The following is a 24,677-nucleotide window of genomic DNA, read 5'->3' on the forward strand; positions in this document are numbered from 1 at the left end:
ACTAATATACTAGTACCTTTGTGCAAACAAAGCCTCCTGATTTCACATTAAGTAATCTAATTCTGATTTTATGACTGCAGACTGGGCCTTACGAAGCTAACATGGATCCCACTATCGGAGCCGAAGGCAGTTGGCGATTCAGTTTTAGTGGAAGCCATGCTTTACAGGTCACAGCCAATTAACTGCTGCCACCTTATAATGGTCCTGCTGAACTGGGACCTACAAAAGGTTCGTGAACACAAAACTTGAAATAATTAAAGGGTGATAGATGAAAGGAAATCCCTCTGTGGAAATCATTTGAGTTGAGGTGTCAGCCTTCCCTGCTCATGTTCCCTTGTTGTTCTCCTACCAGGGTTGCTGCTGGGAGGCCGACTTCATGTAGCTGATGGCCTCCTCACATGTTGGAGATCAACACTGTGTTGGTATGTTTTGCTGACAAACTGTTAAAAGGCTGCAGTTGAGCTTTTAATCATGCAAACTGGCTGATCAATGAAGGAGTTGGGCAGTTGACTTGCTTCCAGTCTTGTTGTAGGTAAAATGATGGCAGGATCATATTGGGAAGCTGATCCAATGCTACTTCCTGCCGGTTTCATTCTCCTGTCTCCTGGAGGCCAGTATCGTTCAGCTCATATCTCGTTCATTTTTACCACAACATACCAAATAATTCTGCAGTATCTACGCCACTGAATCACTATTATTTTAAACGTTAGATTGTATTTAAACACATATTGGATTACCTCACCTAGTAAAGTTCAAGGCTATGAGAAAACAAAACATTGCAGATGCTGGAAATTTGGAATAAAAACAGCAAAAGGTGGAAATGCATAACAGATCTGGCAGCATTTGTGGAGACAGAAACAGTCACTAACATTTTGTCTTTGAAGTTTCATCTGACTTTATGCAACCTGTGCGAATAGGTTAATCCTTGTTGTATTTGTTGTTAGTTTGCTTAAGAAAGGCAAAAAGGATAATCTGGGAAATTACAGGCCAGTGAGCTTTACAGGAGGGAAATTTTGGAGAAGATTCTTACAGATAGGATTTACTCACATTTGGATAAATATGGACTTATTTGCAATAGGCAGCATGCTTCTTGCGGGGAAGGTTGTGTCTGAGAACTTGATTCAGGTTTTGGAGCAAGTGGCAAAGATGATTTATGAGGGCAGGCAGTATATGTTGTCTGTATGAACTCTAGCAAGGCTTTTGACACCGTCCCTCATGGCAGGCTGATACAAAAGGTGAAGTCACAGGGGATTCAAGATGAGTTGATAAGATGGATACAGAATTGGCTTAGTCATAGAATACAGAGATTAGCAATGGAAGAGGTTTTCCTGATTGGAAATCTGTGACCAGTGGTATTCAGCAGGGATCAACGCTGAGACCACTTTTGTTTGTAATATATATACGCACACATGATTTGGAGAAGAATGTAGATGGCCTGATTAGTAAATTTGTAGGTTACACAAAGATTGTGGGAGCAGCAGACAGTGAGGATTGTTGCCTGAGAATACAGCATGATATAGATAGGCTGTAGACTTGAGTGGAGAAATGGCAGATAGAGTTTAATCGGGCAAATGCCAGGTGATGCGTTTTGGAAGATATATTGCGGGAGGAAAGTATATGGTAAATGGCAGAACCTTTAGGAGCACTGACATAGAGATGGATACATAGGCAAACAGGTCCACAGTTCCCTGAAAATGACAACACAAATTGATAATGCAGTCAAGAAGGCATATGGTATGCTTGCCTTCATTGGCCAGGGTATAAAAACTGACAAGTCATTTTGCAGTTGTACAGAACTTTAGTTAGGCCACATTTTAAATATTGTATATGGTTCTGGTCGCTACACTACAAGAAGAATGTGGAGGCTTTGGAGAGGGTACAGAAATGCTTTACCAGGATGTTGCCTGCTTCGGAGGGTATTAGCTGTGAGGAGAGACTGCATAATCTTGATTTGTTTTCACTTGAACATCAAAGGATGAGGGGGTGACCTGATAGAAATTTACAAAATTATAACAGGAATAGATTGAAATGGATACCTGGAATCTTTATCATAGGGTATAAATTTCAATTGCTACGGGACATAGGTTTAAGGTAAATTGGGGAAAGTTTAAAGGAGGTGTGAGAGGCAGTTTTTTTTACACGGAGGGTGGTAAGTCCCTGAATGCACTGCCAGGAGGAGGTGGATACAATAACAATGTTTAAGAAGAATTTTGACATATATGAATAGGCAGGGAATAGGGGGAGATGGACAGCATTGAGGCAAAAGGTTTTTTGTTTAGTAAGGCATCATGAATTGGCGCAGTCTTAGTGGACTAAAGGGCCTATTCCTACGGCGTACTGTCCTTTGTATTTCCCATCTAGCATTATCTGTAAACGTGAAAAGCTATTCTGTATTCTTCCTTCTAGTCATGAGTATCTATACAAAACTGAAGCCTTAGTAGAGATGTTTGAAAACTTCACCAGAAAACGTATTTCATTCTTAATCGTCATTACCTCCCAATCAATTTGCAATCTATGGTACAAGATTACCTCAAACTTCGTACATAAGAAGCAAAAGGGTAACTAGAGAAAGGGTTGGCCCACTGAAGGACAAAGGAGGGAAGTTATGCGAAGAGTCAGAGAAAATGAGTGAGATTCTAAATGAGTACTTTGCGTCGGTATTCACTGAGAACATGGACATGACGGATATTGAGGTTAGGGATAGATGTTTGATTACTCTAGGTCAAGTCGGCATGTGGAGGGGGGAAGCGTTGGGTATTCTAAAAGGCATTAGGGTGGACAAGTCCCCAGGTCCGGATGGGATCTATCCCAGGTTTCTGAGGGACGCGAGAGAGGATATAACTGGGGCCTTAACAGATATCTTTGCAGCATCCTTGAGCAAGGGTGAAGTCCCGGAGGACTGGAGAATTGCTAATGTTGTCCCCTTGTTTAAGAAGGGTAGCAAGGATAATCCAGGTAATTATAGATCGGTGAGCCTGAAGTCAGTAGTGGGGAAGTTGCTGGAGAAGATACTGGAAGAAAATGGGCTTATTAGGGATAGGCAGCATGGCTTTGCACAGGGATGGTCATGTCTTACCAACTTGATAGAATTCTTTGAGGAAGTGACAAAGTTGACTGATGAGGGAAGGGCTGTGGATGTCATATACATGGACTTCAGTAAGGCGTTTGATAAGGTTCCCCATGGCAGGCTGATGGACAAAGCGAAGTCACATGGGGTCCAGGGTGTACTAGCTAGATGGATAGTGAACTGGCTGGGCAACAGGAGACAGATTAGAAGGGGTAAATTTAAAATAGAAATGAGACGACATTTCTTCAGCCAGAGAGTGGTGGGCTTGTGGAATTCATTGTCACGGAGTGCAGTGGAGGCCGGGACGTTAGATGCCTTCAAGGTAGAGATCGATAAATTCTTGATCTGAGTGGAGAGTGCAGGGAAGTGGAGTTGAAATGCCCATCAGACATGATTTAAATGGCGGAGTGGACTTGATGGGCTGAATGGCCTAACTTCCACTCCTATGTCTTATGGTCTTATGGTTTTAAAAACTATAATTGTGATACCACTATTGAATAAATGAGGGAAAAGTAAACAGAAAACAATTGATCAATAAGCTTGAAATGTGTTATAAGGAAAATAACAGAACCCATTATTAAAGCAGGTAGTGGGATATTCTGAAAACTAACATATTCAAGCAGAATCAACATTGTTTTATGAAAGATAAACTGCATTCAACAAATTTATTTGATACTCCGAGGATGTACCAAGCAGAGCGGATAAAGGGGCAATTACTAGATGTGGCAGATTACAAATTCTAAGAGGTGCCACATTAATGGTTATCACATAAGAACATAAGAACTAGGAGCAGACCAAATGGCCTGTCAACCTTGCTTTGTTATTTAAAACAATCAAGGCTGATCTTGGGCTTCAGTTCACCTCTCTGCTTGCACCGCATTTCCTTCAATTCCCTAAGAGATCAAAAGTATGTCTCTCTCTGCCTTAATTCCATCGATTCTCAGTGACACGAATTTTCACGTATCAGTCCTAAATAATTGGCTCTTCATCCTATGACTGGCTCTGTATTTTAGATTCCCCGACTAGTAGGAACAATTTTTCAGGATTTGGCCTATCAAGCCCCTTCGGAATCTTGTAGGTCTCAATGCTTCTTATTCTTCTAAGCCCTAGAGAATAAAGGTCCAATTTCGTCAGCCTTTCAATGTACGCCTGATCCCTAGGATTAAGTTAGTGAACTTTGCTGTACCACCTCCACGTGTAGAAAGAATGTAAATGTCAGTTCAGGCAACTCAGACTTTTTAGGCAGTCTCACTGGTCTAACATTAGCTACTGAGAACCTCAAAAGAATGAGCAATCTCTGTCAGCATTTATTGCTTAAACAAGCACTTTTCTCTGCCAACTTGATGAACAGGTGCTAACCATAAGAAGAAGTTACAAAAACATGCCTTGTTTCTGGTACTGTACAGAGACAAATTTTGGCTGATATTCCACCAAGTTACAGTAGGGGATCAGAACAAGCATGGTGAAACTTCTAGGTGACATCCCAATGACATAGCATTCCCACATCCCATATCACGAGGTAGCTACCCAGTAGTCTGCACAGGACCGTATTTTCATACATTCCTCATCAAATAACAATTTAGATATAGAAATAATTCGTGCTTAATTCATCCCAATTTTAAGTGAATAACACCATAAATATTTAATTGTGTAAGTGAACTATTTTGTCTTTAATACTCAGGGCTTTATCCATGTTAGTTTATCTGTACCAACAGCTATCTAACACCAGATTAGATTTCTTTAAATGTAATAAGAAGGGGTCTTTATTAACTGCTTTGGAGAAAAGTTTGGATATGTTTATTCAAACATGCTGCAATTATGCATTATATTTTGGAACTGTCTATAAGTTAAGGTAAAATGATGTGTTCCAAAGAACCGTCATATTGGCTCGAAACATTAACTCTGTTTCTCCACAGATGCTACCTGACTTGCAGAGTTTCTCCAGCAATTTTTGTCTTTCTTTCAGATTGCCATTAAAGTTCTGGATGTGATTTGCTCGCTGAGCTGGAAGGTTCGTTTTCAGACGTTTCGTCACCATTCTAGGTAACATCATCAGTGAGCCTCCGATGAAATGCTGGTATTATGTCCTGCTTTCTATTTATCTGTTCAGGTTTCCTTGGGTTGGTGATGTCATTTCCTGCATTGGTGATGTCATCCTGTTCTTTTTCTCAGAGGGTGGTAGATGGGCTCCAAATCAATGTGTTAGTTGATGTTGTTCTGGTTGGAATGCCATGCTTCTAGGAATTCGCGTGTGTGTCTCTGTTTGGCTTGTTCTAGGATGGATGTGTTGTCCCAATCCATCCTAGGACAAGCCAAACAGAGACACGCACGAGAATTCCTAGAAGCATGGCATTCCAACCGGAACAACATCAACAAACACATTGATTTGGAGCCCATCTACCACCCTCTGAGAAAAAGAACAGGATGACATCACCAATGCAGGAAATGACATCACCAACCCAAGGAAACCTAAACAGATAAATAGAAAGCGGGACATAATACCAGCATTTCATCGGAGGCTCACTGATGATGTTACCTAGAATGGTGACGAAACGTCTGAAAACTAACCTTCCAGCTCAGCAAGCGAACTTATATCCAGATCCTCAACCTGAGCTACAAATCTTCTCAAAACTCACTACTTATTAAAGTTGCTGTGATTTCTGGTTATAGGTTTATCTGTAATATTACTGAATATCAAAGACACGGTCTCTAGATATGGGGTAGGCCATTTAGGAATAAGGTGTGGAAAGACTTCTTCACTCAAACGGTATAGAACTTGTGGAATTCTCCCTGAGAAACGGCTGTCGAAGCTAAGCAACTGAATATTTTAAGAAATAGTTGTTGTACCTCAAAACAGCACCAGATTGTGGCAACCAAACACTTTAAACTGCATCTTCAAGATATATGTGATAATAAATAAATCATTCATCATTCATATGTGAATAAAGTAATAATGAGAGAGAGGATCAGCCATGATCACATTGAACAGCAGAGCTGGCTCAAAGGGCTAAACGTCTACTCCTGCTCCTAGTTTCTGTTTCTATGTATGTTTCTTGATCTTCCAGTGTCTGGGAAAGAAAGAGCAGTGGACAAAATTCACTGTGGTTCGTCGTGTCAGGCAGAAGCTTGTGCTTGAATTGAAAAGACCAATGTCAGATTTTTTGCCATGACAGCCAGCCTCTCTGTTGTGGTGAAAACCATAGAATTTGTACATAATTATTCTGTCTCCAGACATGGCATTTCCTATTTTGTGGAGTTGGGGGCATTTCATGCATGCACATCTTATGGAGGCGGCAACCCATTTAAATTTGTAGGCAGCACAAAGCTGTATGGGACGGTGAGCTGTGAGGAGGATGCAGAGATGCTTCAGTATGATTTGGACAAGTTGAGTGAGTCAGCAAATGCATGGTAGATAAAATATAATGTGAATCAATGTAATGTTTTCTACTTTAGTAGCAAAAACAGGAAGGTGGATTATTATGTGAATGGCAAAACATTCGGAAAGGAGGAGCGTCTCCTCATATACCAGTTGCTGAAAGGAAGCATGGAAGTGCAGCAAGTGATGAAGAAGGCAAATGGCCATTATAGAGAGAGGATTTGAAAACAAGAGCAGGATGTCTTGCTGAAATTGTACAGGGCTTTGATGAGACAACACCAGGAATTTTGTGTGCATGTTTGATCTCCTTATCTGAGGAAGGATGCTATGGTAATGGAGGGAGTGCAAGGAAAGTTTATCAGACTGATTCCTAGGATGGCAGAACTGACGTATAAAAAACAAACCAAATCTGCCAGAACTATATACACTGGACTTAAGAAGAATGAATGGAGACTCTCAAAAGTGGGAGGAGGTGGACTACTGGTATTATCACTGAACTATTAATCCAGAGGTCATGATAATATTTTGGGGACCTGGGTCTGAATTCCACCACAGCAGGTGATGGAATTTGAATTAAATAAAAATCTGGATTTAAGAGTCTAATGATCACCACAAATCCATTGCTCACTGTCAGGAAAAGCCCATCTGGTTCACTAATGTCCTTTTCAAAAGTAACTGCCATCCTCACCTGGTCTGGCCTACTTTGGCTCTGGACCATAGCAATGTAGTTAACTTTTTACTGACCTGTGGGGAGTTAGGGATGGCAATAAATGCTGGCCTAGCTAGCAATGGCTTCACCCTGGAAATTAATTTTAAAAAAAGTTGATAATTACCAGAGAGTCTAGAACCAGGAAGCTTATTCTAAGAATACAGGGTAGGCCATTTATAACTGAGATTAGGAGAATTTTTTTCAGCCAGAAAGCAGGGAGTCTATGGAATTCTCTGCCACAGAAAATGCTTGAGGACAAAACATTGGCTGATATCACAAACGTCTAAAATATACTTCTTAGTACTAACAGGATGGGGAGAAAACAAGAACAGGGTAAGAGTTGGATGATTAGTCATGATCATAGTGAGCGGCAGACAAGCCTCAATGTGCCAAATGGCCCACCCCGGCCCCATTTTCAATGTTTTTATCATTAGCTGCTTCCACTAAAGTGGAATTTTGTCAGCTTTTCAGTAGGAAACCCTAATTGTGCAAATTAGGCCAGCCAAGAGCAGCTCTGAAACTTGTGATATACAGCATGAAGCTGGAGGAACACAGCAGGCCAGGCAGCATCACAGGAGCAAGAAAACTGACATTTTGGGTTGGGACCCTTCTTCCGACCCAAAACGTCAGCTTTCCTGCTCCTCTGATGCTGCCTGGCCTGCTGTGTTCCTCCAGCTTCACATTGTGTTATCTCTGACTCCAGCATCAGCAGTTCTTACTATCTCTGAATCTTGTGGACATGTTTGGAGAGCTTAGATTTGGAGAGGTGAAATATCCTTTTGGGTCTGGTCTCAGGATATGATTGGCAGATGTTTGGTGCTTTTGAGGTGGGAAGGGTGCATCTTGTAGAGGCCTTTAGAAGTCCTACTCTTTAAATCTTTGAAAATGAAAGTTCTACTTCACTCTGGCTATTGATGTATGCCTGAGGATTTCGATTACTGGACTACTTCAGTATGACTGATTCCACAATTCCACATGATTACATTAGGGTGTCTTCCATTTGTTTGCTTGACAGATGTGGTTAGAGATGATTTGACGTGACAGTGTGAAATTCATTGCTTGTTATTGGAAAACTTGAATGTTAGTCACAAAGTGTTTTTATTTATTTATTGTCACATGAATTATCATTATATTTGTAACAAATACATGTAACAAAAGTGTTGAACAATGTTGGCACTCTCCAGCATCATCTTAAAACACAGAAATAAAGCATAAAGGTAGAGAAATAAAGCACAAAGTTAGGAAAATAAAGAAATAAAGCTAAAAGTTCAAATTGAAAGAATTAACATTTGGAAAAATGTTTTTTAAATGAGTGACAGTGTGGTTTTTCAACTTGATCAAATCTGCTGCAGAAATTTGCAAATTTATGTAATCGAACCCTGTCTATCTTATCTCTCCATCAATCCTGAGATCAGCCCGTGGTGGATACTAGGTGATTTGGCATGGTTAGCATAAAAGAAACGTCTGGTATATAGTGTACATCAGTTGCATGAGTTGGGAGGGGTGTGAAGATGGGAGGAATACTATTTGTACTTTTAAAAATTAAATTCAGTACAGTCCTGTAACCCTGGGAAAGCCTTCCATGCAGGCCACCTGCATATCTCGCAGCCTCTAATCTTGTTATGGAGTCGCTTGGCCTGTCTCCCAGAAAATCCCACAAATTCAGAACAAAAATCTGATCTCTCAAGCTATCATCTCTTGGATCATGGATCAGGAGATGTCTCAACTTTGCACTCTTGATCTTGGAGTGAAAACCCACACCCAATTTTGAGAGGAGTTGAAATAAAGTAGGAAGATTCAGCTGTCTTGCACTGGAAGCAGGATCTCCAGTAATATAATCACCATGAAGGACAGTTTGGAGTTAGAGATTACTGGACTGTCAAAGAAAAAGATTTGAAGTAAACTTTTTGGAGCTAAGAATTATTTTTTGATTTATTCTAAAACAACTGAACACTATTTAAGGAACATGTGAAGAAAGTTCAAAATATGTCACTATTGCTTGAGAACTGGTTTCTAAAGTGGGTGAATAAAACAGCTTTAAGTTTGTTTTTTTCTGGTTTCATTTCGGAGTTCTGTAAATCCAAGTAGGGGACCTGGGAATCTGTTTCAGGAAACACATTTCAATGAATTGGTTAAACCCTTGAGGGGAACAGTTCAGTCCATGAGGGAAAAAATGAGGAGAGTGAAAAATATAGTTGCTGATGTTCATCAACAGGAATTCAGTACACTAAATGCTTGCTATCCGTGGGGATTGGGGCATGGACTTCCCATGGACAACGAGAAATGTGGATACCGTTCCTACGTACTGTGCCTCAAAAGATTCCATGATCAGAACAGATGAATGAATGAGAAAAACGGTCTGGGCTGGACCTTGCAAGTATGTGGATCCATGGGTAGGGAATTAGTGGATAACAAGGAGTGAGTGTATCAAAGAAGGAAGGAAACATCCAGAAGTGATTGGGCACTGTGCCTGCTCATCCAGATAGCAAGGGTCAAAACAGCAGAACAGTTAGGGGTGGGGAAAGTAATTCTTAGTTGCTTAGAAAGGAACTCCAGATGAGAAAACAGTGGAAGACATGAGCTTAAGAAACCCACGTTAAATAAAAAGTTGACTTTCCTGCTCCTTTCCTTTTCCTCTGATGCTGCTTGGCCTGTTGTGTTCATCCAGCTCTACATCTTGTTATCTCAGATTCTCCAGCATCAACAGTTCCTATTATCTCTTAAGTAAAAAATTAGCTGTTTGTTTGATCAACGAAAGAAAGTTACATTGATAGAAGGCAACTGAACGAGGAACTTTATAGACATGGTGACCCTTCAGTGAGATTTGAGTATCTGTAAGTTAGTTGTTGAAGGTAAAAGGGTTTGAATCTATAATTCCGATATTTCTAATAAGACTCTTTAAAATAATTCTTGCATAGTCATAGTTTGTGATTTTTTTTGTTCTGGGTAATGAATTTTTAGATTTTCTTTTTAAAAGGTACATTGGCAGTCTCTTGTGAATATTTTCAATAACTGGCTACTGTTGTAAACAAAATAGAACCAATGATCAATTAAACCAGGACTAATTCTGGGCTCTACCTTGTTCATTACCACAAGGATCGGTGCTGGGACCCTTGCTGTTTGTTACATACATTAGCAACTTGGATGTGAATGTAGAAGGTATAATTAGTAAGTTTACAGATACATGAACATTGATGGTGTTGTTGATTGTGAGAAGGATGGTCTCAGACACTTGAGGCATTCTGGAAAGTCTAACAAGGGAAGGATACACACAATAAATGGTAGGTCCCAAGGAAGTACTGAGGGAAACAGTGACCTTGGTGTACAAGTCCATAGATGCCTGAAGGCGTTAGCTAGGATAGTGAAGAGGGGCATATGGGATGCTTACCTTCATTAGCCAGCCCATAGATTTTAAGAGCAATGAATACTTCTTGCACCTTTATAAAACATTGGTTAGGCCACTGATGGAATCCTCTGTGCAGTTCTGGTTACCACACTATCAAAAGGATGATTGAGAGATACAAAATTATGAGAGACACAGACACATTAGGTCTTGAGACTCTCTTTTCCATAGCAGACATGTCTACAACTAGACAGAATAAATTTAATGCGAGGAGCAGCTGGTTTACAGGGGATCCGAGAAAACGCTTGTTCATCCAAAGGATGGTAGAAGTGTGGAATGCTTGGCCTGAGAGAGTGGTAGAGGCAGCACATTTAACATGCATCTGGATGTGCACTTAAAACACCAGGCTATGGCAGTAGGCTACGGAGCAAGCACAGGTAAAAGAGATTAGTCTAGTTTGATGTTTATTGGTCAGCATGCACACGGTGGGCTGAAGAGCCTGTTTCTATGTTGTATGATGACTTTATTACTCTGCAGCCATTAGCTTGGATCATAAGGCAGAGGAGTGGAAGTAAGTAATGTAACAAAAAGTGTATCCATGAATCAGCTTTCTTATAGTGGTAGTAAAAGTAAATAGGAAAAAGTTCCTGTGGTTAGAAGTATACTTTGCCAATAAAAGTAGTGTTTAGTCATTGAAACATGTATCTTGTTATGTAAACAATTTAAAAACATAATTCTCATTGGGACAATTTTTCAGCTATTAAATGAAAGTTCGAATTTCTCTAAAAATAGTTATTAACCTCTTCATGGGTCATAACGAAAGTTATAGTCCTGCTGAATATTTCTGTTGAGATTACTTGGGGGTTCTCCAGACTGACTGTTAACATTAACAGAAACTCCAGGTAGACACATAAACAAGCTTTCTACCAACCTTCCACTGAAGTTAGGCTAGCAATTAAGACAATTCCAGAAGAAACTTGAAATGCTGACATCAAATGTTTGGTAGAATATACATGCATTGCTAAAAGTTTGTAGTGCTGTCTGGAGAGCCACTGCAGATTTGAACAGTTGCACAGCTCAAAAACATTAAGAAGTATCATTAATTGGCTAATTTGGTCCAAGGAAGTGAAGTCTCAGCTAGGGTTTAATGTACATGCATTGATAAAATTAAAATTGAAGGCAAAATTTACTGCATTATTCAGACATAATGGAAAATTGTTATCTAAATGTAATCAATAGTCTATTCAATATAGAGTCATGAATCATACAGCATGAAAACAGACCCTTCGTCCAATCAGTCCATGCCAAACTTAATCCCAAATATAATTTTTATATATTCAGAAACTGGAGTACAGAAAGCCCATCAGCTCTTTAATCTCAACAAAAATGAAAATAATATAAAACAAATGGTAAAACTATGATTCTAAATTAACCAAAATTGCTATAATTGGCAATTCAAATCTGCGACTGCTTGACTATACTCACTGTTTTCCTCAGTGCTTCCTTCAAAGGCAAGATTCTCTTGGCTTTGCTCATCTGCACAGAAGGATGCGGCTGAAGCAACATTGTATCCCAAAGTTGCCATTTCAATCTTAAATTGGTCTGTATCCGATGATGCATGCTTTGGCTGCCCTGCTACAGTGGAACTGCTATCCTTTCCAGTCTCATTTTGTAATCTGCAAGACCTGCGTACCTGTAAAGCAGCTCTGTGTTTTGATGCTCCAAAACACCTTAAAAGAATAGAATAAAAAAATTCAGCCAGTTTTTGAAAGATAGGAAATGCTGAAAACCACAGGGTTCCTAAAATTTCAGACAAACATGAACTGTAACGTATAAAGCAATGAATGGATTGGTTAAAAATCAACTCGCAACCATTTAATTTCAATGGCCATTGTAAAAATATGATAGAGCCAAGTAGAAATTAGCAAGTTAACATGTCTAAGTATCTGCAGGTCTGCCTCCAACCCAATAATTCCGAACTAAGCTGCAAGATTCAGGAATGCTGGAATACCTGCTGCAACCGTGAAACAGCACTTGTCTGGCCTCCTTAATGTTTTAACTACTTAATCATTTTATTTAATTACTTATTCCTTCTTTTTATATGCTTTATTGACCTTACTTCAGTTCTTATTCTATTTTAAGCCTTAGGAATACAATACACCGTAATCACTTCCTAGATACTCACTTAACAGATAGTTTGTTCCCCTGCAGTAGGGTAAGAACCTCCCACAGAGTGAAAAAATAAGTAAATGCGAAGGAGTATTTCATTCTCCTTCTCCCTTAACTTGTATTGAGATGCTAGTTACATATTCCGAGACAGATAAGTCACAGGTACAGGCAAGCTGGTCAAAGTTGCTTTCCTTCATTAACTAACATAAGCTGCTCTCAGCTAGAGATTTACTTTTTGCCTTGTTTAAAGCTGAATGAAATTTAGAATTTAACCAGTAAATTGCTGTTAAATAGTTAAATGTGAAAGACAACTAGAATTAGAATTTTAGAAATAGATTAAGATTTCCCTTACCCAACTCTTAGCACTCTGATCAGTTGTGGTCAGTATTCTCTGCGATCACAGAATCATAGAACAGTACAAGACAGGAGGTTGTTATTTGGTCATCAGGCAGAATCTTTGTTTTTGGAGACTATTTCACTCAAAACAGGTCAGGGGTCACTGATGAGCATCTCATGGTCTCAGTCAATTGAAGATGAAAAAGACAGAAGCAAGCTCCATGCAGAAATGAACTCCTCTGCTGAAAGATAACTTTACTGAACTGGGAGTTGGGGATTTAGAAGTCAAGTGCATTTGGATACCTGTGAACTCAGAGAAATTTGAGCAATTAGTAAGCAGCTAAGTGTTAGAGTCAGGGCTCTGGAAAAGTCCTGGTATCCATGAGGAATCAGAAGATGCCGTGTGGTACCAGTAGTTCAGTGCAGCAGAGAGTGAGGGTTGAAAGCTCATGAATAGTAAATGTTTTGTGTAACTTAGTCAGATTAGAGCTCAGTAAACAACTTACGGACATTACTAGCATTGTAAAGTTCAGCTGCAACTGCCAAGGCACAGCAGAGAGAAAGGATTGAAGAATGTTGAAATCTCTTTGGATGCATATCAAGGTTACGTAAAACCAAGCACAGTACAAATATACACATTGTATTATATTAATACAATCTGTTTGTGTGTGTTATGGTTTTTGATTCATCCTGTTTCTCTTCTACCCAGTCTTGGAGGACACTGAGCATCAGGGATGTTCACAGGTACATCATGTGCCTGGAGAACTCAGGATGCTAGTCTCTGCTGCCTTCTGAGAAGAACATAATCTCTGGCAAGCAATCAAAAATGAGATGCATGCATTTGGTGTCTGCCTCAGCATTGTACAGGGCTCTATGTCTCTGCAGTAGATGAATGCCATTTGCCCTCTGCTGTTTTTGGAAAATATGTATAATTCCATATTGATGCTCTACTAATATTTAAATAGGAAATAATTGGAATAAAGCTCACAATAAAGTTTTCATTGAATTTTCTTTTATTTATTTATGAGAAGGCAGCTCAGTGGTTAGCACTGCTGCTTCACAGCGCCAGTGACCCAGGTTCGATTCCAGCCATGGGTGACTGTCTGTGTGGAGTTTGCACATTCTCCATATGTCTGTCTGGATTTCTGCCAGGTGCTCCAGTTTCCTCCCACTGTCCAAAGATGTGCAGACTGGGTGGATTGCCCATGCTAAATTGTCTGTAGTATCTAGGGATGTACAGGCTAGATGGATTAGTCATGATGTATGCAGGGTTGTGGGGATAGGGTGGGTCTGGGTGGGATACTTTTTGGAGGGTCGGTGCAGAGCTGCGGGGCCAAATGGCTTCTATCTGCATTGCAAGGATTCTAACTTGGAGCAAGTTAAGTTTAAAATGGAAGCTTAGTTAGCTGTGCTGGCACTTATTACCCATTTCCTGGAAGTGTTGAGCTACTTTCGTGAACAGTTCAGACCATTTGTTGTAAGTACACCCACAACACGGGATGCTAAATGAAGGAGCATAAACTCTAAATGTTAAAAATCAAACATTCTTTTCAAGGCAGGAATATCTCTCTGCCATAGCTAGCTTCTAGCTCTGAGTATCCACATGTGTTAGTCCAAAGTTATTTTCTTCTTAAATCCAGCCATTATTAAGTACTTTTCGGCTCGACTACCACATTTCACAATTGCCCTGACTTCTTCAGCAGTTATATTATCAGATTCACCTCACTTTGCATCTACATCAGACTCCCCTTGTTTCTTGTCTGAGGATGGTCCATATACCCCTTCACTAAGTTGTTACCCTGTTGTTGAACAAGATAATGATTATTTGCTGTCTACAATCTTGAAGACTACGGGAATACTCCTCCAGGCTGGTCCAAGCAACTTCAGTAGACCAAAGGGTGAGTACAACAAAGGGTCACCAGGCTGTTTCAGGAATGGCAAGACTGACAAATGAAGAGAAACTGGAACGGTTAGGACTCTACACACTGGAGTTTTGAAGAATCTCGAGAAAACTAAAAAATTCTAACAGGGCTGGACACAGTAAACATAGAAAGGATGTTCATGAAGATCGCAGAGTCCAGAGTCAGGAGCCACAGTTACAGATATGGATAGGCCACTTAGGACTGAGATGAGAAATTTCTTCACCCAGAGAATGAGAGCCTGCGAAATTCTCTGCCATAGAAAGCAGTTGGAGCCAAATCACTGAATGCTTTCAAGGAGAACTCAGATATAGTTTTTCCACATAAATCTATTACTGACATAAAGGATGAGCCTCTGGTTCTCTGAACAGTTCTGCCAGTCAAATATCAGCAAATTTGACAGGCTAACTATGTACTTTTAGATTGTTTAGCTTACAATACAGAAAAGTAACTTCTGTATAGAAGCTCTGCATGTTTGAAATGATAAAACTGATTCTCTCAAACCAGTAGAAATGGATACTTTTACACACCAAATTAAATATGTTCCATTGAGAAAGTCTACAAGGACATAATTATTTTAAACGCCAATAGGTTTCAGGTGCCATGAATACAAAATAAACTGGCAGGCCTAAGCACAGGATCTGTTAGCTCCTGACCAGCAGCTGGTCAGCCACAGCTCTGAACTGAGCAAAAGGTGTTAACTTGTAAGTGAACAAAAATTTAGAAAGCCACAGCCAAAAAGTGATTGTTGTGCAGGATTTTGGGAAGGGCTTATGAGAAAGAAGGAAAGACAGTTTGAGTGTCATGAGTGATAGTTTCATGACTTCCCAACTGAAAGACCTAGCCCAGCACTCCAAAAATCTTAATAGCCCAACAGTGTACATAAAATGGTTTTAATAATGTGGCTCTTCAGTGTAGTGCAAAAACACAATAAACACCAGCATACTAGAAGCAACTTAATACATATAAAATCAAATCTTAAGCATCATATAAGACTTGCAACATACATTTCAAGAATTTTGAGAAATACTTTGCAAATGCTGCTTCATTCCTGCCAATTGCTGTCCATACACTCACCTCCACTTTGTACATGAGGAAAGATAGGACGTCTGGCTTAGTTGCCAACCACTTCCTCATTACGGACATTCAATTTTGAAGTCGTCCTGTATCCCAAATTGCTAACTGAATTCATTTACTTGGGCAATTCCTCCCTCTCTTTCCTCCTCTTGCACAGCATTAACATTTTCCAACTAAGTCAGCAGCTGGGCAACAAGAATCCTTATAAACACTGACAATGGGTTAAGAACTTGTGTTTGTTGGCAACTGGAACAGGGAACTCCTTCGATCAATGAAATTTGCTGCTGCAGTGTCAATCATTGGCGCTTTTGTGAGATCTCCAATTGTGTTGAGTGCAGCTGCTTGAGTTTACAGTGAGAAAAGCAGCTGCCAATGATTTTGTGTTCAGACGCAAGCAAGTGCCACAGTTGTCAACAATCATGGAAACTCTGTTGTCTTGCAATGCCAGGGTGCCAGGATTCAAAAAAAGACGAATACTCATGCTTGCCTTTCCATTGTTATGTCATGCTACAGGGAGAATAATGCCAACTTAAAAAAAAGGCCTTTCAAAAATGAAGAGTTCTCAATCACCAGTAGTTTTCCTTTGTACCAGCCAGCCAGAAAAGAGCAAAGTGCAGTCATAAAGCATATAAACTGGTAAGGTGGGGTAAGAAAAGTAGAGCAAAAATTCTTTGTTATGGTTTTGGTCCACTCAATTGTACTTTATATGCATATTTAACTGTGAAGATCTGAAAAGTCTTTGGACTCAAATCTACATTTCTCTCCACAGATCTGCCTGACAAACAGAGCTTTTCCAAGAGCACTTGGTGTTTTTATTTCAGATCCCCAGCATTTGTTGAACTTTGCTTTTATTTGAGCAGTTAGAGATGTTAAGTATGCGGCGGAATTATATCTTATTGAGATGAGATCTCTCAAATAAACTAACTGTAATGAGAACGGTAATTTAAGATTTTTCACTGTCTATTCACTCGTACACTTTGGTTACTGCTTCAGATCCATATTTATCACTTCCATTTCTGTTGATTACTTGTACTCTCTTTTTACCACACCTCTTTCTCTTTCCTTCCTACACTCTTCTCTTCATTGTTTTGATTCCTTTCATTTCTTCCCCTTGAGTACGCTGCCTTTTAAAATCTTTACATCTTTGCTTGGCTCCCTCTAAAATAAGCCTAGAGCTTCTGTCTGTGCCTCATCTAGCATTCTCTGATGGGCCTATTGAGGCACGTGCAATTGCCTTTTCTTTTGCAGCAACAATTCAATTGTCTGCTGTACTTTCTTACTGACCTACCCAGCATACTAATTAGGGGGTTGTTCTCCCAACCTCCTCCTTCCCAAATGCTGACCACATGCGGTCAGCTTGCAGATCAATTACCACCAACCATAATTCTGCATCTTGTTCCAGAACATCCAATTATTGCATGAGAAATCATAGTCTATTGTGGATGACTGATGCAACAGCTTGACTAGGGTGCACTAAGTTCTGGAGTACAAGTCTTCAATACAATTGCCAGAATGTTGTGAGGATCCATAGGCTTTGCAGTCTCCAGTGCTTTTCGCGGTTACTTGACATCATACAGAGGGAATCAAATTGGTTGAAGACTGGAATGTATGATTTTAGTGTCCTCTGGACAGCATTGAGATGGATCATCTCTTTAGCACTTCTGGCTGAAGTTTGTTGCAAATGCTTCAGCCTTATATTTTGCACTGATGTGCTTAGTTTTCGTGTAATTGAAGCTGGGGATATTTGTGAAGCCCCCACCTCCTGTTAAACATTTAATTGTCCATCACCATTCATGACAAATATGGCAGGGCTGCAGAAATTATCTTTGATCTTTCCGTTGTGGGTTTGTTAAGCACTGGCTATCACATACCGCTTATACTGACATGTGTTGTAGCTTCACCAGGTTCACACCCCACTTTTAAGTATACCGAGTCCTGCACCTGGCATGTCCTCCTGTATTCTTCATTAAAGCATCACTGAATCCTGGCTCGATGGGAAATGTAGAGCAGGAGATATAGAGTCACAGAGTTGCACAACATAGAAAGAGGCCCTTTGGCACATCATGTCTTCTCTGGCCATCAAGTACCTATCCATTCTAGTCCCATTTTCCATTGATAGGGTAGATAGGAAGAAACTTTTCCCCTTAGTGGAGGGAGAATCACCAGAGGGCACAGATTTAAGGTAAAGGGCAGGAGTTTTAGAGGGAATGTAAGGAAGAATTTTTCCACCCAGAAGGTGTAGGTATCTGGAACTCAGTGCCTGAAAGCGTGGTAGAGGCAGGAACCATCACAACGTTTAAGAATTATATAGTTGATCACTTGAAGCACTGTAGCCCTTGGTCCACAGCTGTGTGTGCCCCACAGGAAATCAATACCCTGGTGATTTCAGGTAATTGAAATCACCAACTATCTCAATACTACTTCTGCAGATTTCCATAATCTGCCTACAGATGATGTCGTCTACTTCCTCCCCACTATTTGGAGGTCTATAATAATTAAAAAAAAGGTGTCAGCTCCCTTCCTGTTTCTCACCACCAACCACACTGAAGGTAGCAATAGATTCTAATTCAGGAACTACAACTTGATCAAGGGCGATGATGCTATCTGATCAATACTGCTATACCTCCTTTTTACCCACCCTGTTTCTACTAATCCTCTTAAAGAAATTTCTGCTTCCAGTTTCCCAATTTTGTTCACGATATTCTCTGCATTTACTTCCATACAATTTAACCCTGCTCTTATGTCTTTTTTGCCCAGTGGAAGACAACCATTTCTTTATTCACTATTAACATGCAAGCCTTCCCTCACTTTTTTTCCCTCTCTTCCCCTTCTCTTGTTTGCCTCACTTCCAAAACTAGGCCGATTAGCCAACCAACTCCCCTTAGCTCACAAGTTTAAATCCACCTCCAATATACTATTTGCATTCCCAGCCAGGAAATTAGTCCCATTTCTGCTCAAGTAAGACCATAAGACATAGCAGCAGAAATTAGGCCATTCAGTCATGGCTGATAAGCTCCTCAACCCCATTCTCCCACTTTCTCCCTGTAATCCTTGATTCCTTTGATAAGTGTAGCTCATCTCTTCTGAATAGCTTTTGTCTTTGCCAGAAGTGATCCAAATATCCCAAAAATCTAATCCCTCCCTTCTGCACCACCTGTCATGCCACACATTTACCTCCTTTATCTGCATTTGCTCAAATTGTGAAGCTTGTGGCACAGATAGTATTTCTGAGATTACTACTTTGGAGACATTTCAACCTACTCCTTAACTCCTGAACCTGCTGGTAAGGACTTGTAAGTTAACAAGAAACAGCTTTTCTTCCCAGAACTCTCAAAGTTCCATTCTCTAACTTTTTTCTGCTATAAGATGTTCTCGAGTTTGTTTAACTGTCAAAACTAACAACTTTTTCTATTTTCTATTGTTTCACTGCAGACATTTTAGAAATCATTAAAATAAAGAACTGCAAATGCAGTTTATCTTTTCTTCATTGAATATTTCCTTTTATTCATTCATGGAATGTGGGTGTTGCTGGTTAGATGGGTTTTTATGACATCTGATTTGAACCCAGGACATTAATCTAGGATTCTAGATTACCAGTCCAGTGATGATATCACTAATTCACCACCTCCCCTTGCATGGTGAATTGGAAACTAAAAGCTTGCGAATCATTCACCCAGTTGTGATTTTACTTGAATTGGCCAATCAATAGTCAAGGTGCAGGCTTGTCTTTGGTTGGCAAGGTCTTGAAGCTGGAGGACCAAAAGGAACACCTTAACATAAGAAGCAGCAGTATTTGTTATTATGTTCTGTGCTAAGTTACTAATTTAGTGTAAATTAAAATGGGAGTATTGAGGTTAACTAAGCTGTTATGTTTTGAATATCAGAACTTCATTATTGGCTATGGTTCTATTACAATTATTATGCCAAGGTGTTAAGAAAGTCTTTAATTTTGGATAATCTGACTGGCAAATCTGAAGCTTGGCAGTTTTGAATTTTAAATGCCTGATTATGAGAGTTGGAATTAACATTGGTTGTTCCTGATTTACAGCATCCACAGTTAATTCGGTGTTTAATTATCCTGGTTGAACCAGAAAAAGTAATCTTGGGTGTGAAACCTCCTATAAAACCTAAAATGTTTGGGATGACTATAGTCAAATCTGCAATGCTGGCGGTGTTGTTTGGGGAAAGCGGGCTAATAAATTCAATTCAATGTGTCTACGCCTGAACAAACAAACAACCTCAAATGTCACATTAATGGCAAAAGTAATTGTTTTAAGACATATATGTGCATTGAAACTTGAATATTTTTTGTTCAAAGTTTGGGTATAAAAGGTGCTTAAATATTAAAATGCATTCTAGTAGGGTAATAAAGGTTGGTGAACATGCAATATTCTACATGATAAATTTACAACGCTGACTTTTGGTGTAGGTGATGCTGATACTGGGTACTCCAGTGTAAAGGAATTATTTAATTCCCCAACACTGATATAACAACCTGACAAGAGCACACAAGTACACCAAGAGGTAAAGGAAAAAGCACAGACAATAAAGAACAAGTAGCTACAAGAAAAGGATTTGCGGAAAAAAAAATCATGTGGCAAAATGTTGATTAAGGTATACAGCAAGGACATGATTTCAAAATTAGTGGAGTTATCAAATACATTTGAGTACAGGGAAGAGGAACAAGAAATATCTGACTTTGCTGCATGCCTTTTATGCTAGGAGGGCAAGTCATATGCATGAGATTATAACATCACATCACAGCATCTTTAAACAGTCGTTGCAATGGAATTTCCTAAGGGCTGAGGACCTTGCAACATGGTGAATGAGAGGTCAGAGGCCTGGAAAACATCGCCCAGTTGCAATTTTACTCAAATTGGCCAACTACTCGTGAAAGAGCAGGCTTGCTGTCTGAATGAAGTTCTTATATGAAGCCGGAAGGCCAAAAGGAATGCCTTAACCCAAGAAGCAACAACAGGATTGTAGGGACTGCTGCCTGGTTCACTGTTCGTCAGCTCCCTAGTTCTGACACTGGGTTTATGTACGGAATGTGGTGTGGTGGAAAACACTGAAGGCAGATGTTTCCGAGGCAAAGAAAACTGATTTTGTTGAACAAACAAGCAAAATGTAATATACTTACAGAAAACAAGTAGGTAAGTGAATATCAAAATTAGAACCCTCTTGTCTCTGATTGAGACCTTGAGCCCCCAGTTAAGCCTTGCAGCTAAGACTTAATATGGAGGGTAAAATAGTTACAGTGGGTGACTGTTACTTATGCTAATAGGGAAGAGAGAAGAGAGAGTGCGATCAAGAGAAAGAAATAACTAGCTGACCCCAAGCCCTATCTCTCTTCCCTTCTGTTTATCCCACACCATTCGCCTCAAACTGTCCCTTCCCCTAAGACTAACTAAACTGGGTTACAGAGTCTCAGTGACCTTAGGCTCACCCCTAATGTGAAAATGTGATTTTGAATGACTCTTGTCCGTAGTGTGGAGCGGACGAGGGAGTCATGGAGCTCCACAATCCCCTCCAGCCCCACCACACCTGGCACTTTTCCCTGCAACCGCAGGAAGTGCTACACCTGCCCCGACATCTCACCCCCATCCCAGGCCCCAAGAAAACCTTCCACATTAAACAGACGTTCACCTGCACATTTACTAATGTGGTAAACTGTATCCGCTGCTCCCAATGTGGCCTCCTCTACATCAGAGAAACCAAGCGGAGGCTTGGAGATTGCTTTGTGGAGCACCTACTCTCGGTTCGCGACAAATGACTGCACCTGCCAGTCGTGAACCACTTCAACTCCCCCTCCCACTCCTTGGATGACATGTCCATCCTGGGCCTTCTGCAGTGCCACAACGATCCACCCAAAAGTTGCAGGAACTGTTCCTCATATTTCACTTGGGGACCCTGCAGTGCAATGGTACCAATGTGGACTTCACAAGCTTCAAAGTTTCCCTGCCGCGCACCCCCCCCCCCACCTCCCCACACCCCCCACAATCGATTGCATCCCAAAACCAGTCCAGCTTGTCCCCACCTCTCTGACCTGTCCGTCTTTTCTCCCACCTATCTGCTCCTCTCACCTGCACCCCCACCCCCCCCTCCTACCTACCAGCCTCATCCCCGCCTCCTTGACCAGTCCGCCTTCCCTTGACTGACCTACCCACATCCTGATTCCCCACTTACACTCACTTTACTGGCTCCATCCCTGCCTCCTTGACACGTCCATCTCCTCTTCACCTATTTGCTCCTTTATCCATCTTCCATCTGCCTCCCCGTCTCTCTCTCTCTTTATTTCTGATTCCCCCCCCCCCCAAATTTCTGAAGAAGGGTCCAGACCTGAAACGTCAGCTTTCCTGCTCCGCTCATCCAGTTTTACACGTTGTTATCTTGTATATTCCTCAGTCTGGCCCAGCCAGCCTCCTCCTCGCTCAGTTGCTGCCCATAGTTTCTGGAGTCTCAGTGACTTTAATCCAATATAATTTCCACAACTTCTGCCTTCAGAGGGCTTTTAAATCCAGGGTGTGTCCATAAACTGATGGGGATTTTTGCCCCACCTTACAGGATGTTTTTCACATCAGAACCTAAAAATTCAGCCTGTTGTCTTTATCGTTGAGAACTCTTAGAAATGTGTGCAGAAGACAACAAATAATGAGTGACCTCCATTTGGCAAGAAGCTTTATGTAAAGTAAAAATAAATTAAACAAACCCAAGAGGTTTTCTACAACAATGTATGTGTTCTTGACTGATTGTAGTTAAAATAAATAATACTTTAAATCTCTCTCTGCTTTGCTATAGTATGCCTGGACTAGAATGTACCATGTGCCAAACTTTGGAAATTTAATCTACTTTCCAGTGTTGATGTTTCTTGCTTGGATAAGAATCTGCAAGAATACTGCATAATCAAGATATTTTATGTAGCTTCTTTCTCTTCTCATTCAGCAAAATAACAAACTAGATATTCATATCAGTATTGCACTAACATCTTCAAGCAAAACCTTCACATGAATTAGTCTTCAATAAAGGTCGTGTCCTTCCAATACAAAAATTTAGCAGTACCATTCAGTTTGGATGAGTTTTGTACAACTGCCATTTTTAGTTTTTGTTGATAATGTGGACTTGCTAAATATTGAAAGCTGTGGTGAACTTCTATTTTGCTGAATGACATGACGGAGAAATGCCCCCCCATCTGAAGTACTTTCTTAGGAGATGCAACAGGAATTTGAAAGCACCTTGAGCCTTTTTGTGTCTTTCAGAAAAATTTCTTGATTGGATTTACAATTCTGAGATGGGATCCATTAAACCTGCATAAAGTAAGGACCCCGTAATCACCAGTGACATAAATAACTAAAACTATTTTGGTTTGGATGTAAGAACCGAAGACTACAGGGGTCAAACAGAAACAATAAAAAGAAACGGGGAAAAAATCTGCCCTCATATCACAACTTTCACATTGTCAGGACATAAAGTCCGCAACTTGAAGCATTTCCGTCTAGTTACGACTTAATGTGCGAAAAAGCTAGTATAACAAATGTGCTGAAAACAATGTAATTTTTGTCTTTAAAAATTAAACATTATTCTGCAGTGCTATAGATGAATTATACAACGGACTGATTTTAGGAATGTTACGTCTGATATTGATGCAAAACAATTCAGTCACTGAGTTACTGGTCATATTGTCTAAAGATTTGTTACCAGCTTCAAAATTATTACACATTGGCAAAAATCAATAAAGTCAATAGTTCCAGATGTTTGGTATGTATCAACATTATTTAGTCAGCTTTTGTATAGCATCAGTGATATAATGCAGTGTCTTCAAGTTGAGTAACAAATAGTCAACAAAATACAAATAACTTTCCAAAGAGGCTGATTACAATTGTTGTTTGTTTCCTCAAGTACAAAGTTCACATTAAGTTCACATCTTAAAATGATCTCAAATAATCTAATAACAACAATATCCTTTTGTTGTTCTTACATCCTACTCAAGCCACTTGTAGGCAAGGGTTTCATTAACAAAGTCCAAAATGATGCCAAACTCTAAATTTTAAGGGATGATTTTAAAAAGAAGACAAATAGTTGATTGTCTGACACAATGGATTACTGCATTTGAACACCCTTGAAAAACATACAAGTAATACAAATTGATGCTGCTGTTTTCTCTCTCTTCTCTCACATTTTTGACATTTTAATTTACAAAACTATTTGATCAAACATTATCACTTTAAACCTTAGTTTTAAAAATGCATTCCATTATCAAACCCAGAGCAGCTTCCTTCCCTTGTTTTATTTCTCAGCTCTGAATGTAGATTAATGTACACAGCAGATACATACATGTTATAAATGACATCAGAATCTCATTACTAGTTGGAGAGATCTGAAAGGAAGCAAGAGCTCTAACGACATGAATGTATATTTTTAGCTAATATATGAAGTGTTCCTGCAAAAGAAACCCTGGACTCCAGCAGCATACTGTTGGAGACTAATTAGTCCTAAATAACCCTCTAGGCTAGACCTTATAACAAAGCAGAAAAGCAGCGGAAAATGCATTTCCTAAGAAAGTGCTTGAGATGGGGAGCACTTCAGTGTCATGTCATTCACCAAAATGGAAGTTCAACACAGCTTTTAATACTTGCAAAACCAGCATAATAACAATAGCTAAAAACGGCAGCTGTACAAAACCC

The 24,677-nt window shown here is 39.9% G+C and overlaps 1 protein-coding gene across 6 annotated transcripts in view; it reads right to left on the reverse strand.

Annotated features, from left to right (window-relative positions):
• Positions 1-24,677, reverse strand: part of lnx2a (ligand of numb-protein X 2a) — a 125,409-nt gene that overhangs the window by 30,934 nt on the left and 69,798 nt on the right. For all 6 annotated transcript variants that reach the window (XR_009445853.1, XM_048532412.2, XM_048532414.2 and 3 more), the window contains one exon: positions 11,981-12,225. Coding sequence is in view for 5 of the 6 variants with exons in the window: in XM_048532412.2 (XP_048388369.1) it covers positions 11,981-12,225 (245 nt within the window). In the remaining variant the exon portion in view is untranslated. The remainder of the gene's footprint in view (positions 1-11,980; positions 12,226-24,677) is intronic.

This window comes from Stegostoma tigrinum, chromosome 6 (genome assembly GCF_030684315.1).
Source record: "Stegostoma tigrinum isolate sSteTig4 chromosome 6, sSteTig4.hap1, whole genome shotgun sequence".
In the NCBI taxonomy this organism is placed as follows: domain Eukaryota; kingdom Metazoa; phylum Chordata; class Chondrichthyes; order Orectolobiformes; family Stegostomatidae; genus Stegostoma; species Stegostoma tigrinum.